The sequence below is a fragment of the Megalopta genalis genome, chromosome 9 (genome assembly GCF_051020955.1).
Source record: "Megalopta genalis isolate 19385.01 chromosome 9, iyMegGena1_principal, whole genome shotgun sequence".
In the NCBI taxonomy this organism is placed as follows: domain Eukaryota; kingdom Metazoa; phylum Arthropoda; class Insecta; order Hymenoptera; family Halictidae; genus Megalopta; species Megalopta genalis.
In genome coordinates this window covers 13225096-13238441 of record NC_135021.1, presented here as the reverse complement: position 1 = coordinate 13238441, position 13346 = coordinate 13225096, and the positions used below count along the sequence as shown (strand labels likewise).

The 13346-nt window shown below is 39.2% G+C and overlaps 1 protein-coding gene across 9 annotated transcripts in view; it reads left to right on the top strand.

Moving 5' to 3' along the window:
- LOC117220757 (uncharacterized) overlaps positions 1–13346 on the top strand; it is a 376568-nt gene that overhangs the window by 80450 nt on the left and 282772 nt on the right. The window contains exon 1 of one of the 9 annotated variants that reach the window (XM_033471021.2): positions 2978–3342. The exons of the other annotated variants lie outside the window; for them this stretch is intronic. Within the exon in view, the coding sequence (XP_033326912.2) occupies positions 3287–3342 (56 nt within the window). The 5' untranslated portion in view covers positions 2978–3286. Of the gene's footprint in view, positions 1–2977; positions 3343–13346 lie in introns of those variants that run through there. 9 annotated transcript variants of the gene reach the window in all.

Genomic DNA, 13346 nt, shown 5'->3' with positions numbered 1-13346 from the left:
ATGGAATTGCTATGATTTTAGTTCACGTTTTTGCCTCGGTGAGCACCTCCGACCTTTCTCTCTCTCTCTCTCCTTCTCTCTCTCTCTCTCTCTCTCTCTCTCTCTCTCTCTCTCTTCCTCTCTCGGTGAGCCGAAAATTAACTTAGGATCTCGTTGAACTCGCATTACCGGTGCTTCGACAATTTCCCTGGCACAGAAATTGCGGTAGTTTGCCTGGCTACCTCCGCCAGCGAGAACAACCTTGTTAGCTGACAGTCAAACAAAATCGAACCATCGAATTGTGCACCGTGTGCACTGGAAATCAGCTGCAGTCGATGCAGAAGCCAAAGTGCAGCGGATAAAATAAATAGGCAAGGTCCTTCAGCGCGAATAAACACGACTTTTTCTCCAACCGTAGGACCTCGAAGCGAGATTGTTCCTTTATTTGGATTTTTGCGAAACAGCCTGTGAAGATTCGTGGCCTCGTTCTACGATACCGCGATCGAGGAACTGTCGATATTCGCGATTCTCGAACGTTTTCTATGCCGCGGTGCAAGCGTACGCGAAACGATCCGATCGGACCGTTCACACGCGAGCGAGATCTCTCCGATCTTTTTCGCACGGTAATCCCGATCGTGAGATATCAGCGAATAATAGGGAATAAGCGACGCGCCGGTGATTTATTTGCCACCAAGTGGGGCATGTGTATTATACTCGGCAAGAAAAATGAACGACAGAGGCTTCTAATAAACCTAGTTTCCTACTTTCCTCTTGATATCAGCCCGATTTATTCGGAGTCAGATAGAATATCGAACAGCAAACGGTTGGCACTCTACAGATAATATTGCTTATGAATTGCGTTTACCTAGAATTCATATTGAAAGATACATCGTTGAAACACGTATCGCTGGACTGCGGATCTCCGTGCAACATTTCCCGCAACAGTTACAGGAAGCAGAAATTAAATAAAAATTGCTTTCGACTACGAATAATTTCACGAAATTTTTAGTCATTTGTGATAAGTTAATAGCCAAGTAAATTTACACCCTTCTCGCTGGAAACTATTTTAACAAACTAATAAGACTGTATCAATTTAGATTGTGCATGGTTGCTGTATAATGTGTCCGAATAAATAAAGATGTTCAATCATTTGTGTACAAGAGTACCTTAATGATTCCAATAATTGAGAAAAACCAGCAATCTTTTCTCACTTATTAATTCTAGCGTTGACTTCTGAAAGCAGACATTTCTTCTCACTCGGAATATTTCCATTCTATATCATACTTCTCGTTTCACGCGCATAAAACGAAGCGCACTTGCTCATGCAACGCTTGCGTTATTAGCAATTGATGAAATGCAAGCCAGTCTAGTAACCTAAAAATTATTTTGAATTATTTTATGACACGATTTGGTGGCGCCTAGGAATCGCCATTCGAATGAAAAGGGTTAATGTACAGTTTCGAATATTTTCTCGCTGGGGCGTAGCATCTTGCCCAGCTCGCATAACCTCCCAAAAATTTCTCGTCTGAATTTCGGCAGTTCGGTTCGTTCCAAGGTTTAAAAACCCTTTCCCAGGGGTGTACCGAAACGCATATCCGTTTTCCGTTCGACTGGCTCTGCTTCCTGTCGCTGTTAGGCTTTGAAACGCTCGGTTATGGCAGTATAGCGTGGATACAGTAGCCACAGAAAGTCTTCGTACATTTTTCCGATTTTCAATAAATTATCGATATTCGAACTGTTACAGTTTCGTGAAACGTAGTCTTACAACAATAAACATGGACTCATTTTGAAGCTCGAAGCTTCCACTTCTGCTCCGCATTGTTCATTTCCTCCTACAATATTTTACACGATACAGCAGACGGGGAAAGCCGGAGATATAAATTTACTCCAAAATGCTACCAATTGAAACGACTCCAGAAGTATTGGACAATTTTTTCCGTTAATGAATCTTCCATGGATTTAAAGATCGCAGCATCCCCTTTACAGCGACCTCTCAAAACTCGATGCACGATTTTTTTTCGCCGTTTGATGGAACAATATCTGCAAACAGGTTCGGCCGCGAGCGAACAGTCCTCGTGAACATTACTGTTCAGACGATACAGCTTTTATTCAAAACTCCATAAAGTGATTAAAAAAAAATCGCATATCACAGTTTAAGGGCTTGTTTTAAAGGGGAGGCTTCGATCTTGAAAACCACGTTATGATCATTCGCGAAACAAGATTCTCCAACGTATTGACGGAGGTTTGAATTCGTAATACTTTCAGAAAGAAATACCTCACGTATATATACCGAAGTATAATAATATTAGTATAATAATATTATATTATAGTATTATATTAATACACGCGTATAATAATTTTTAGAATGAAATTAATGACCAAACTGTGTATGTTTATGCAGAATAAAAATTGTCCGCGTCAATTGCAAGAAACGGAAATTAAATATCAAGTTATTCCTTCCTTTGATAATTTTAACAGAATAAAAACAATGCATTGACGTCTTCGAATTCTTTCAACCATTCTCTCATTTTCAATGGCAACCATTCCATCTTTGCATAAATGTATAAAATCCGCCAATGACTTATACGAGGAACAATTTTCCGGTCCTCTACAGGTTGAACAAAAAATATGTTACGGGACTCGAGGATCGTCGTTGCACGACTCTGCGTCACGAAACGATGGCAGTTCAAATATCGATACTGTCGCAAAATTGTGAAGGCAGACTTTCTGGAGCCACTGTACGCGTCGTCCAAGTATAAGGGGTGGTCTCCTCGAAGCGAACGTGACCATCGACAACCCGCGTCTCCTCCGTTCGGGGATCGGATCGCGATCGGCCGTCATCGGAGACGACTCGGGAATCGGGAATGACAACGAAAGGACGCGTCAGCTGGTCTCGCAACGGTGCAATTAGAAGCCGGGGTGGGGGGCAAGCTCGAGGAAACAGCGTGGTGGGGGTAGATCGGCCGCGAAGCGTGGCTCCTCTTCAGTCGGTCCGGAAACGCGGTCCCGAGAGGACGTTCGATGTTACCGGTCTAGTCTTGGCCGCTGTGCACGTGACGCGACGATGTTCCTTTGTGCTCGCTCCTCCCTAGCTTCTTACGGTTCTACTCTTCTCGTTCTTCTACTTCCCCCGTCGTCGTCTTCTTCTTCTTCTTCTTCTTCTTCTTCTTCTTCTTCTTCTTCTTCTTCTTCTTCTTCTTCTTCTTCTTCTTCTTCTTCTTCTTCTCGTTCGTGTTGCTCTGCCGTGTTGCTTCGCGGTTGGTGGTGATTGTGCAGTGCGTGACGAGTGAGCTAAGGTGGCCGCGTTATGAGGGAAGCTGTCTCGGCTGGAATGGTCAGCTTCAAGAACAACAACGTGGACAGGTACGGGGAACAATGGTATCGCGAGGATTCCCACAGGGAGCCAGCCGGAGAGAATGGAAATTAGATGGTCAGGACGCTGCGCAGGGTATCGGAAGTCTCCTGGAAATTACGATTGTCGTTTCGATTCGGCTTCCCTGCTCCTTCTCGTAATAGGTGTTCCCTGGAATTTTATTACTTCCGGGATAAATAACAGCAGCGGAGCGGACAGCTATTGTGATCGCGAAATAGACGATGATAAGTTTAAGAAGGTCGCCGGCAACTTTCGGCGATGGTTTAAACATGGCGCGCCGGGGCGTTTAAATCTCCGTGTTACACGTTTTACATAGCTACCCCCCACCCCCCATTTCCGCGTTGCGAGACATTTTTGGGACACTCTGTATAACGTTATGAATAGACTGCGGATATTTTTACGCATTTATGACAGAAATGAGTATTCGTGTAACGTCGAACAGTAGAATGATTAAAAATATATGCAGTAATGTCTTCTTAACTGATCGCGCACAAAACTGGACAATATTTACGAGCTATTCATTTCAAGTAAGCGTTCTATACGTCCCCGTATTTTTATTTAACACTACGCTTGCCATGTTTATGCAAACGCGGGCGAGGAAATGATTTGCCCAGATTATTTATAATATTTGCCCAATTATTTTCCCAATCTATAAAATAAATCCAATCTTCATGGAACGTTTATCATGAACAGACTGCGGATCTTTTTTGTCCCTGTATCTGTTTTGCAAAATAGGAGTAACTTAAAATTAGCATTCTTTTCTTAATAATTTTATTGGATCGAAAATAATACATATATCGACAATACTACAGTAATGTCTCCCTAATTGACGCTCAGATTGTGCACAAAACTGGACAATTTGGGAAGAAGAGGAGATACGATTATTCGAGCCTTGCGGCTCGTTTTTATAATTGTTGATAATTTATAACTATAAAAACAAACCGCAAGGCTCGAATAATCGTATCTCCTCTTCCCAAATTATGCACAAGCTGAGCGTCAATTAGGGAGACATTACTGTAGTATTGTCGATATATTACTTTCGATCCAATAAAATTATTAAGAAAAGAATGCAAATATTAAGTTACTCCTATTTTGCAAAACAGATACAGACAATTCGTATTTTACATAAAGATCCGCAGTCTGTTTATGATAAACCTTCCATCAAAATTGGATTTATTTTATAGATTGGGATTTTTAATCTGGTCTAATCATTTTTTAATCTGGGCAAATAATTTCCTTGCCCGCGTTTTGATAAACATGACAAGTGCAGTGTTAAATAAAAATAGGGGAAAGTATAGAACGCTTACTTGAAAAATGGATGGTTTGTAAATACTTAATAAAATAATCTGTCACTTTAAAATATTCAGGATAGATCGAGATGATTTTATTATCGTCATTTCATTATTATTTTAAAGGTCGCGTTATTATAGAAATCTGAATCCACTTTTTTTTATTATTTACACGATGTTATAGAGTTCTCCCACATGTGTACAATTGTGTATAATGCGTGCAACGTACATAATATGTGTATCAATGATTGAATGCATCGTTGTCTTGACCGCTGCGAAAGAAACGAACATATGATTTTTCGATCGGCGTAACAGGACTCGCGTTACGTAACAAACAATTATTTAACATCGTCACGATGCAAAGAAATACGGAGACTCTCGCGTGCGATCCTTTTACGTTCGTTTAAAACCGGCGGCGGCAGACCGTTTTCCACGAATCGCCGGCTAGAATCGGAGTTCAAAGAACCGATCGAGAGGGTAAACGCTCGAAAAATCGAGAGCGGGAACGTGACAACGCGCACGTCGCGGCAATAAGGCAATACGGATCGAAAGTATACCGCGGTATAGTGAGCGAACGACTGTTACTTTCCGGAGGGGACCGTGACGGGGACCGGAAACGTCGTACACTTGCTCGGCCCACCGTGGTCCACGGTGCACGCGTTCTCAGCCAGCACGAAAGCCCCGATACCGCAAACACCGTTTTTCTTTGTTGCTGGTCGAGCGATTTTTTGTTCCCGCGGAATCGCATGATTTCTCCGGTTTCCTCGGATAACCTCAGATAACGCCTTGCGAATCTGAGGCGAGGCGAGGCGAGTCGAGGCGAGTCGCGTGTCACTGCTTCGGGACAATGTGTCTTTTAAGTCGCGAGGAGGTGAATCGATTCTTGATCGTTGACCCCTGCGCTCGTATTCCTGGGCTAACCCAGATACGACTGCCATCCTCCCAGGGGAATGATTTAATTTTAATTCGTCCACCTATCTCGACCGACACGGTTCGCGAAATCTCCGCAGCCCTGCTGGAAACTCTATTTCTGTTTGTCACTGGCAGCTCGGTTTTTAATTGTTACCATTGTCATTCTAGATTTCGAGTAATTCTTTATTGTGTCGCGATTGTTGCGAAAGTGCCATTGTTCCGGCGACCCTTTCATTTTTGTTGCTGGTTTATCGTCAGCTCGCACCTAACAACGATTACGGCTCCGCTGTTCTTCATAGTTTTTCAGGAGGAGAACGCCGTTCAATATTCATGTTTATTTATTTCTTTGTTTATGCTTTGAAGTAGGTGTTTCTAGTCGGCTCTTGTTTACTGCAATTGATGAGGAACATTTTTATTTTGCATAAAAATCCGCGGTCTGGTCATTATGGTAAATTCTCTCTAATTGACGCTTGCATTGAACACAAAAATGAACAATTTGGGGAGAGGAGATACGATAATTCCAGCCTTGCGGCTCTCGTTTTTATAGTTAATATATAATGTAATATATATTAATAATTATAATATATTACAATAATAATTATAGTATATTACAAATAATTATAATATATTACAATAATAATTATAGTATATTACAATAATAATTATAATATATTACAATAATAATTATAGTATATTACAAATAATTATAATATATTACAATAATAATTATAGTATATTACAATAATAATTATAGTATATTACAATAATAATTATAATATATTACAATAATAATTATAGTATATTACAATAATAATTATAGTATATTACAATAATAATTATAGTATATTACAATAATAATTATAATATATTACAATAATAATTATAGTATATTACAAATAATTATAACATATTACAATAATAATTATAGTATATTACAATAATAATTATAGTATATTACAATAATAATTATAGTATATTACAATAATAATTATAGTATATTACAATAATAATTATAGTATATTACAATAATAATTATAGTATATTACAATAATAATTATAGTATATTACAATAATAATTATAGTATATTACAATAATAATTATAATATATTACAATAATAATTATAGTATATTGCAATAATAATTATAGTATATTACAATAATAATTATAATATATTACAATAATAGTTATAATATATTACAAATAATTAATACTAGATATATATTGTGCACAAAAATGGGCAATTAAACTATATATACAGTCAATTAGGGAGAATTTACTCTACAGAGTTACATGCACATGTGTTCGCTATTATTTACTGTTAGTTCCTATATTATTACTAGTGGAACAAGAGAACTCAGAGCTGCAAATTGTGATTCAGTAAATATTTATTACGTTTCTCGAAGTCTCGCTGAATAGGTGGCGACATTGCCATGACCGATCCATCGTCATCGATATTAATCTTCCGTTATCACGGCCCGACAATAACGATAAGTTTGCGCAACCAGTTTTACTTGGCTCGGTACGAAGATACCGAAGGTAACAACGTTTCATTTGATAATAGCTCGGCGATATTGTTTACGATAACGGAAGAAATAACAACGAATATATACAATCGCCCCGTTTCTTCAATGAAAACGACAGCTTTTGTAATCATTGAACGCATCGGCCGTATTTAATTATCGTTATCGAAGGACGTTCTATTGCCAGCTTTTTCCACCGTCTCGTTCTTTTCCATTATTTTCATTTTTCTCCGAAGAGTTCAGCGTTCGAATCGACCGAGCAGGGATAAACGATGCAAAGAGTCAATTAATTAAGGGATGCGAGGGTAATTAGCTCGGCCGGAAACAAATGGCCGATGGACGAAGCCCCGTCGTTATCTCTCAGCATGATCAAGAACTAATCATAGTCACTGGCTAACGAGATCGTAGCTTAAGTTTTATAGAAAATCGAGAAAGAAATGCCTGTCGGAGGCGTTCGCGACCTGTAACTTCCTTCTTATCTCGAATACCTCCAAACGGAGCAGACACGTTCGATGCTCGGTATTTAAAACGGAGCCTCGTTTCCCGTGCTTATCGGAAGGCAACGTAAATGTTTCGCTTAGCTAGCAAAACTTCGTTCACTCCATTTTTATAATCTTCTCAAGTCTTTTCAATTCATTTATATCTTCAAGGAGAAATTCAGCGATTTTACTATTACGTTTTTACATTCGATACCGCACCTACAATACTTTCTTGTAATAATATTAATATGATTTAATATCGATAATATAATATTTATATCTTCAATATCATATATATCTAATAATAATTATATATTATTATTATTATTATTATATATTAATATTAGATCTTAACTTAACTTTGAAATTGTTTAGTGTAAAGGTGCCTAATACGAGACCCATTTTTTTTAGATCATAATTTTCGATTAAGAACACTTAAGAACACATACATTCGAAGTAGATACAGGTTTAAAAACTAAAATACGCTATTGCGTATTTTTATTTTAGTTTTAGATTATTCAAATCCATGAATTTGCATACTTTTAGCTTCCCCTTTATTAAAAGCTTCCTTTTAATTAAATAGATTTCCAATAAGAGGTCCAGTTTGAGTTTCTCAAGAAATTAATCTTTTCCGCCCTTTTTCACACGTTGGACGTGTCAAATTTGAAAGTCTTAAACTCCAATGAACACACTATACAATAACATTCGTGAAGATAAAATTACACGCTTAACAATTTTGTGACATTTATAATATAATTGAATCGCTTGAAAAATCTTGAAAACATGTTTTCCCACGACTAATCTGGTCGCCAACAAACAGACGGAACAACGAAAAAGAGCAAGAGAGAGAGAGAGAGAGAGAGAGAGAGAGAGGTTCTCATATTGGCCAACTTTACCCTATACCTTTCCTCCACACAACGGTCGAGTTGGTAAAATCAAAGATAAGAGCTATCGTTCGAAGGTAGCGAAACTTTAGCGAACGAAATCCGCGATTCGATGGTGTAACGGGTGACTTGGAAGATTCGGTGCCGAGAGGAACGGTCCTCAAGGAATTCTGAATCGTTCTGTCAAGCGGGGACCCTCTCAGCAGCTGTGGCCCAACCGTGGACAAGATTAAATTCCTCCCAGTTTCTCGGAGGAATCTCGCGTAGCGGTATCGAATCGACCGCGTCACGGTCGTGGCCGTCGACGTCGCCCACCGTTTGAGTGTTTCCGAAACATTCTTCTCCTTTCCTCAATTGCCGCGACTATACTGCTAATCTTTACGCGGAATCAAAATTCTTCGAACCGGTTGCAACGAACGAGACTCGCTGAGAAACTTCTGTCTACCTCCGATAACGTTAACAAGCTGAGCATAATCCATCGATATCATCAATTTCTGCTAAGCTTTGTATTTCTACTTTGAAATTGCACCAACTCGTTTCAGTCGCTAACTGCGATAAAATAGGCGTACAGTCGACAGCAAAATTAAAGCATCGCTAATTTTTCGCCGAAGAATTGTCCATCTTTGAACAGCTGTAGCTCCGTTAAAAATTATCATGATATTATGACCTTTCCTTTTAAATTGAAGCTTAAAATCTCTACTTTTCGATACCGTAATCTGATTTTTAATACTATTCGTCCTTATGACATATATCCTAAATCTGAGGGCATGTTCGTGATACTAAGAAAGTGCAAAGTTTAACGCACTTTGTGGAACCGCAACAATTTTTTCGAGCATACCGTTCATGGTGTCGTAAAATTCGGACTCTTCTCTTTAATTTGAGAGCCGAATTAGGTGGCTACGATTTTTTTTCGCAAAGTTGTAGTACTTTAAATGATAAATGTGCCGCCGGCATTAGAATAATCCAAGATACACCAGAAGGAGGTTGCACGGTCAAGCTTGTACGTACTTCGTGTGTACATATTTAGTGTGTTTTTAGTGTGTTTTTAGAGTATGATTAGTGTAAGTTGAGTGTAAAGTGAGTATATGCTCTAAGTGTTTTTTTGTTTAAATGAAATAAACTAACACATTCCACAAGTCCACAGATCGCGTCAAATTGTACACTTGCTCGATATCACGAATTAAAAATCAGAACATAGTACCGTAAAATAGAGATTTCAAGCTTTAATTTTAAAAAAAGTCATAATTTTATGATAACTTTTAACGGAGTTACAGCTTTTCGAAGATTGACAATTAGTCAGCCAAAAATTAGTGATACTTTAATTTTGCTGTTGAGTATATTTGCAGCCAGTATCGCAAAATTCAAGACAAGTTTACGTAAACCATTCGCCAAAACTGCTGATTCACCGATTCTCTGTCAGCTTCGATATAACATAATTTTGTTCTGCATTGTAAAAATAGGTGTTCAGCCATATATATGGATGGAATGAAATAAAATTCATGAAATTCGCAGTCGTAAAAGGTGCATCACTCCTGTTAGAGCCTCTAAAAGGAAGAAAGCAGTTTCAACATTTCCTGCCGGGAGCGTAGACAATTTTTCTTATGCGGAGGGATCTGCATAAGAAGTATAACGAACGTCTCAGCTGCTTCAGCGAGGATCCGTCTTCGAAAGTTCCGTGCCCAAATTCGCCAATGGTGCAGCATCCGTTTCCGCCGCGATAAATCGCATTCCATCCGCGCCGTTCTGATTGGATCTTGAGGATTATGCCGGACTTACCGAGATTGCGGTGCTCGATACGATCCTCGTCAGACCAGCAAACGATATTCCTGCTGGATTAATCTTCGCCGACGCGCCTCGCGGATTCGAGTACCATTTTGGCGCACCCCCTTTCGCCGGGATCAGCCCCGGGATCCCATTGTTGCGGGCTAAATGGAAATTTCGGTTGCTTACAATGTCACGCAACGTTCGGCCAATTCGAATTACCCAAATGAGACCGCGATGACGTTTCCGAATAGAGCAGACATCTGAAACATCTTCAGCCTTGCTGGACATCAACCCTTTGGGGGATTATTATTCTCTTCGCGTAGCTACGATGGTTCGGAATTCTTTGTTTCTAATCATTTCATTCTAGAGAGATGTACGAATTTATTCCGTGTCCACGTTCACTGAAACATTGCTAACGGAAGAATAATATTTTATTCTGATTTAAAAGGAAAAGGATGACGTTTACATACTTTCCCAAAATTATGGTACTTCCGGGAAATGTGAGTGATTCCTGAGGTCATTTGAAGAAACTTTTTCCTTAGCGCAAATGCAATCTGCCGTTCTGTTTACGAGTTATTAACGAAAAACAGGGACCAATGAGCGGCGAGACGCAGCTGACGCGAGGCGGCCGAGCCAATGAGCGGAACTGGATTCTCATTGGTCAGTGTTTTTCGTTAATAACTCATAAACAAAGCTGCGGATTGCATTTTGGCTAAGGAAAAAGTTACTTCAAATAAGCTCAGGAAACCCTCATTTCCCGGAGGTACTATAATTTTAGGACACCCTGTATATTTTGTAGATTCTGTCATCAATCTTCGTCACCTGTGTGGTTCATTAATATCGGGAAAGACGTTAATTTCATACGACAGCTTGTCTTAAAATTCAATTGTAAGGCGCGAAAGCAACGAAACAATAAGGGAAGTAATATAAATAATATAATGTTAATAAACCCTTAATAAATAAATATGAATAACCCTTAATAAATAAATATGAATAAACCCTTAATAAATAAATATGAATAAACCCTTAATAAATAAATATGAATAAACCCTTAATAAATAAATATGAATAAACCCTTAATAAATAAATATAAATAAACCCTTAATATAAGTCAACTCGAAGCTATTTTACCTCGCAGTTTAGAACATATTCCAAAGCTACAAAATTTCAATTTTACATAACTTAGTGAATTTTATGCACATGACATCGATACCTATTGGCAAACTTGCGTGTTCAACAGTTTTTTAGACGTTTTGTAGACGTGTGCGGTTAACATCGAACCTGCAGATCTGCCTTTAAAAAAAGCCAGTTAAAGAGCACGCTTTGCTCGACGACGATCGTTAAAACCGTAAAGCAGAGATTTGATTGGACGAATCGTTCGATCGCTCGAACGTAGCAGCTAATTAATCGGCCCAGGAATCGCAATAAATCGTAGCCGTGCTGTTTCGATGAACCGATACGAAGTTTCGCCGGGCTGTCTTTGAAGTTTGATCAACGAGAGCGGACCAAGAGTTCGCCGATATTACCGTGGCCGACACGCGAAGATCTCTCGGCGGATTCAATCTCCTAAAAGATGTCCTTATTATATCGGGGACGTCGTTCGCGAAGTTGCCGGGTATCGGGAACACGAGGCGGGGGAGTTGTTCGAGGGACCACCTCAAAGTTTGTGCATTGGACGGACGCCATTAAGGTCAAGTATAGCGCCGTTCCTTGTCTAAACTTGGCTAAGGCTTCCACGAATTTTGGACAACGCGTCCTGCACGTGGGTGCGAGGGAGGGGGCAGGGGCGCCACGGAAAAAACCCTGCGATTTTATTAGCGTCCGCGAAACCTTGAAACCGAGACGCTGAAATGGGACGCTCCAAATAGAACTTCGCGGGAACCGATCTCACGTTTTAGCGGAATTGCTGCTGGATCTGTTGGAAAGTTGTGATTCATCGCAGTCGTTAAAACCCTTCCGATTTTATCAAAATTTCGACCTAGATTGAGCATGATCTACAAGTCACAGTCAGCTAACACTGCTAATCATTGTGCAAATATAGTGGGCCACAAAGGTGTTCGTACTCCTTCTAAGATGCGATAAGTTTTTTAAAACTGGTCTAAGTGTCTTGAATTTTCTTTTAGGTGACAGAGGGAATAGTCTATTAGACGATGATTGAAATGCCTTTTTTTAAATTTTGCTATTAGATGACAAAAAGATAATAAGACACCCTCGTTTTTTAATTTTTTTGTCTGAGCCTATAACAAAAATTTAAAAAATGTCTTTCGTAGATCTCGGTAACTACTTCGGTAATTTAAAGGTATAAATAATAAATAAGAAATAATATTACAGTAAAGTAAACTGTATTACATTCAAATCTACAGAATCCAAGGTAGTTGCGCGTTCCACAGTGAGCACGCTAGCGTTGGCTAAATCAAGATTTAAACTAGAAAGAACCGTCAATGAAAATGCTTCTAAGAATTTACTTCTCTCTCGACACTTCCCAAAGCGGATTCGGGCCGAAGCGAGCAGGTTTTAAATATTTCTATAAATTATTATTGTCAAGAGGATTCGTCGTTCGAGTATTAAAATGGATTCTCCATAATATTAACTTCAATTTTATTTTATACTTGTATTTTCCAATTAAACCATTTTAAATATTATATTCGGTAATTTAAAGGTATAAATAATAAATAAGAAATAATATTACAGTAAAGTAAACTGTATTACATTCAATTCTACAGAATCCAAGGTAGTTGGGCGTTCCACAGTGAGCACGCTAGCGTTGGCTAAATCAAGATTTAAACTAGAAAGAACCGTCAATGAAAATGCTTCTAAGAATTTACTTCTCTCTCGACGCTTCCCAAAGCGGATTCGGGACGAAGCGAGCAGGTTTACGGATTATGTAAAAAATTTCGCGGTAACGCGTTTCGGATTCCTTCGACGATTTCGCAGCCTGTCGCCCGCTTGCGAAACAACGTTCCAAGTTCACTTATGGCAGCTGGAATCGGCGAATCGACCGCATTCGAACTTCTTGTCGCGTTCCGTTTCTCCGACGCGGAACGGAGCCACACGCGACTAATTGCGAGCGTACGCTGCGTTATGCCGATGTGCTAAATTGCAAGGCACCATGGCTGATAGAAGATATGTATTTTCAATCGAAGC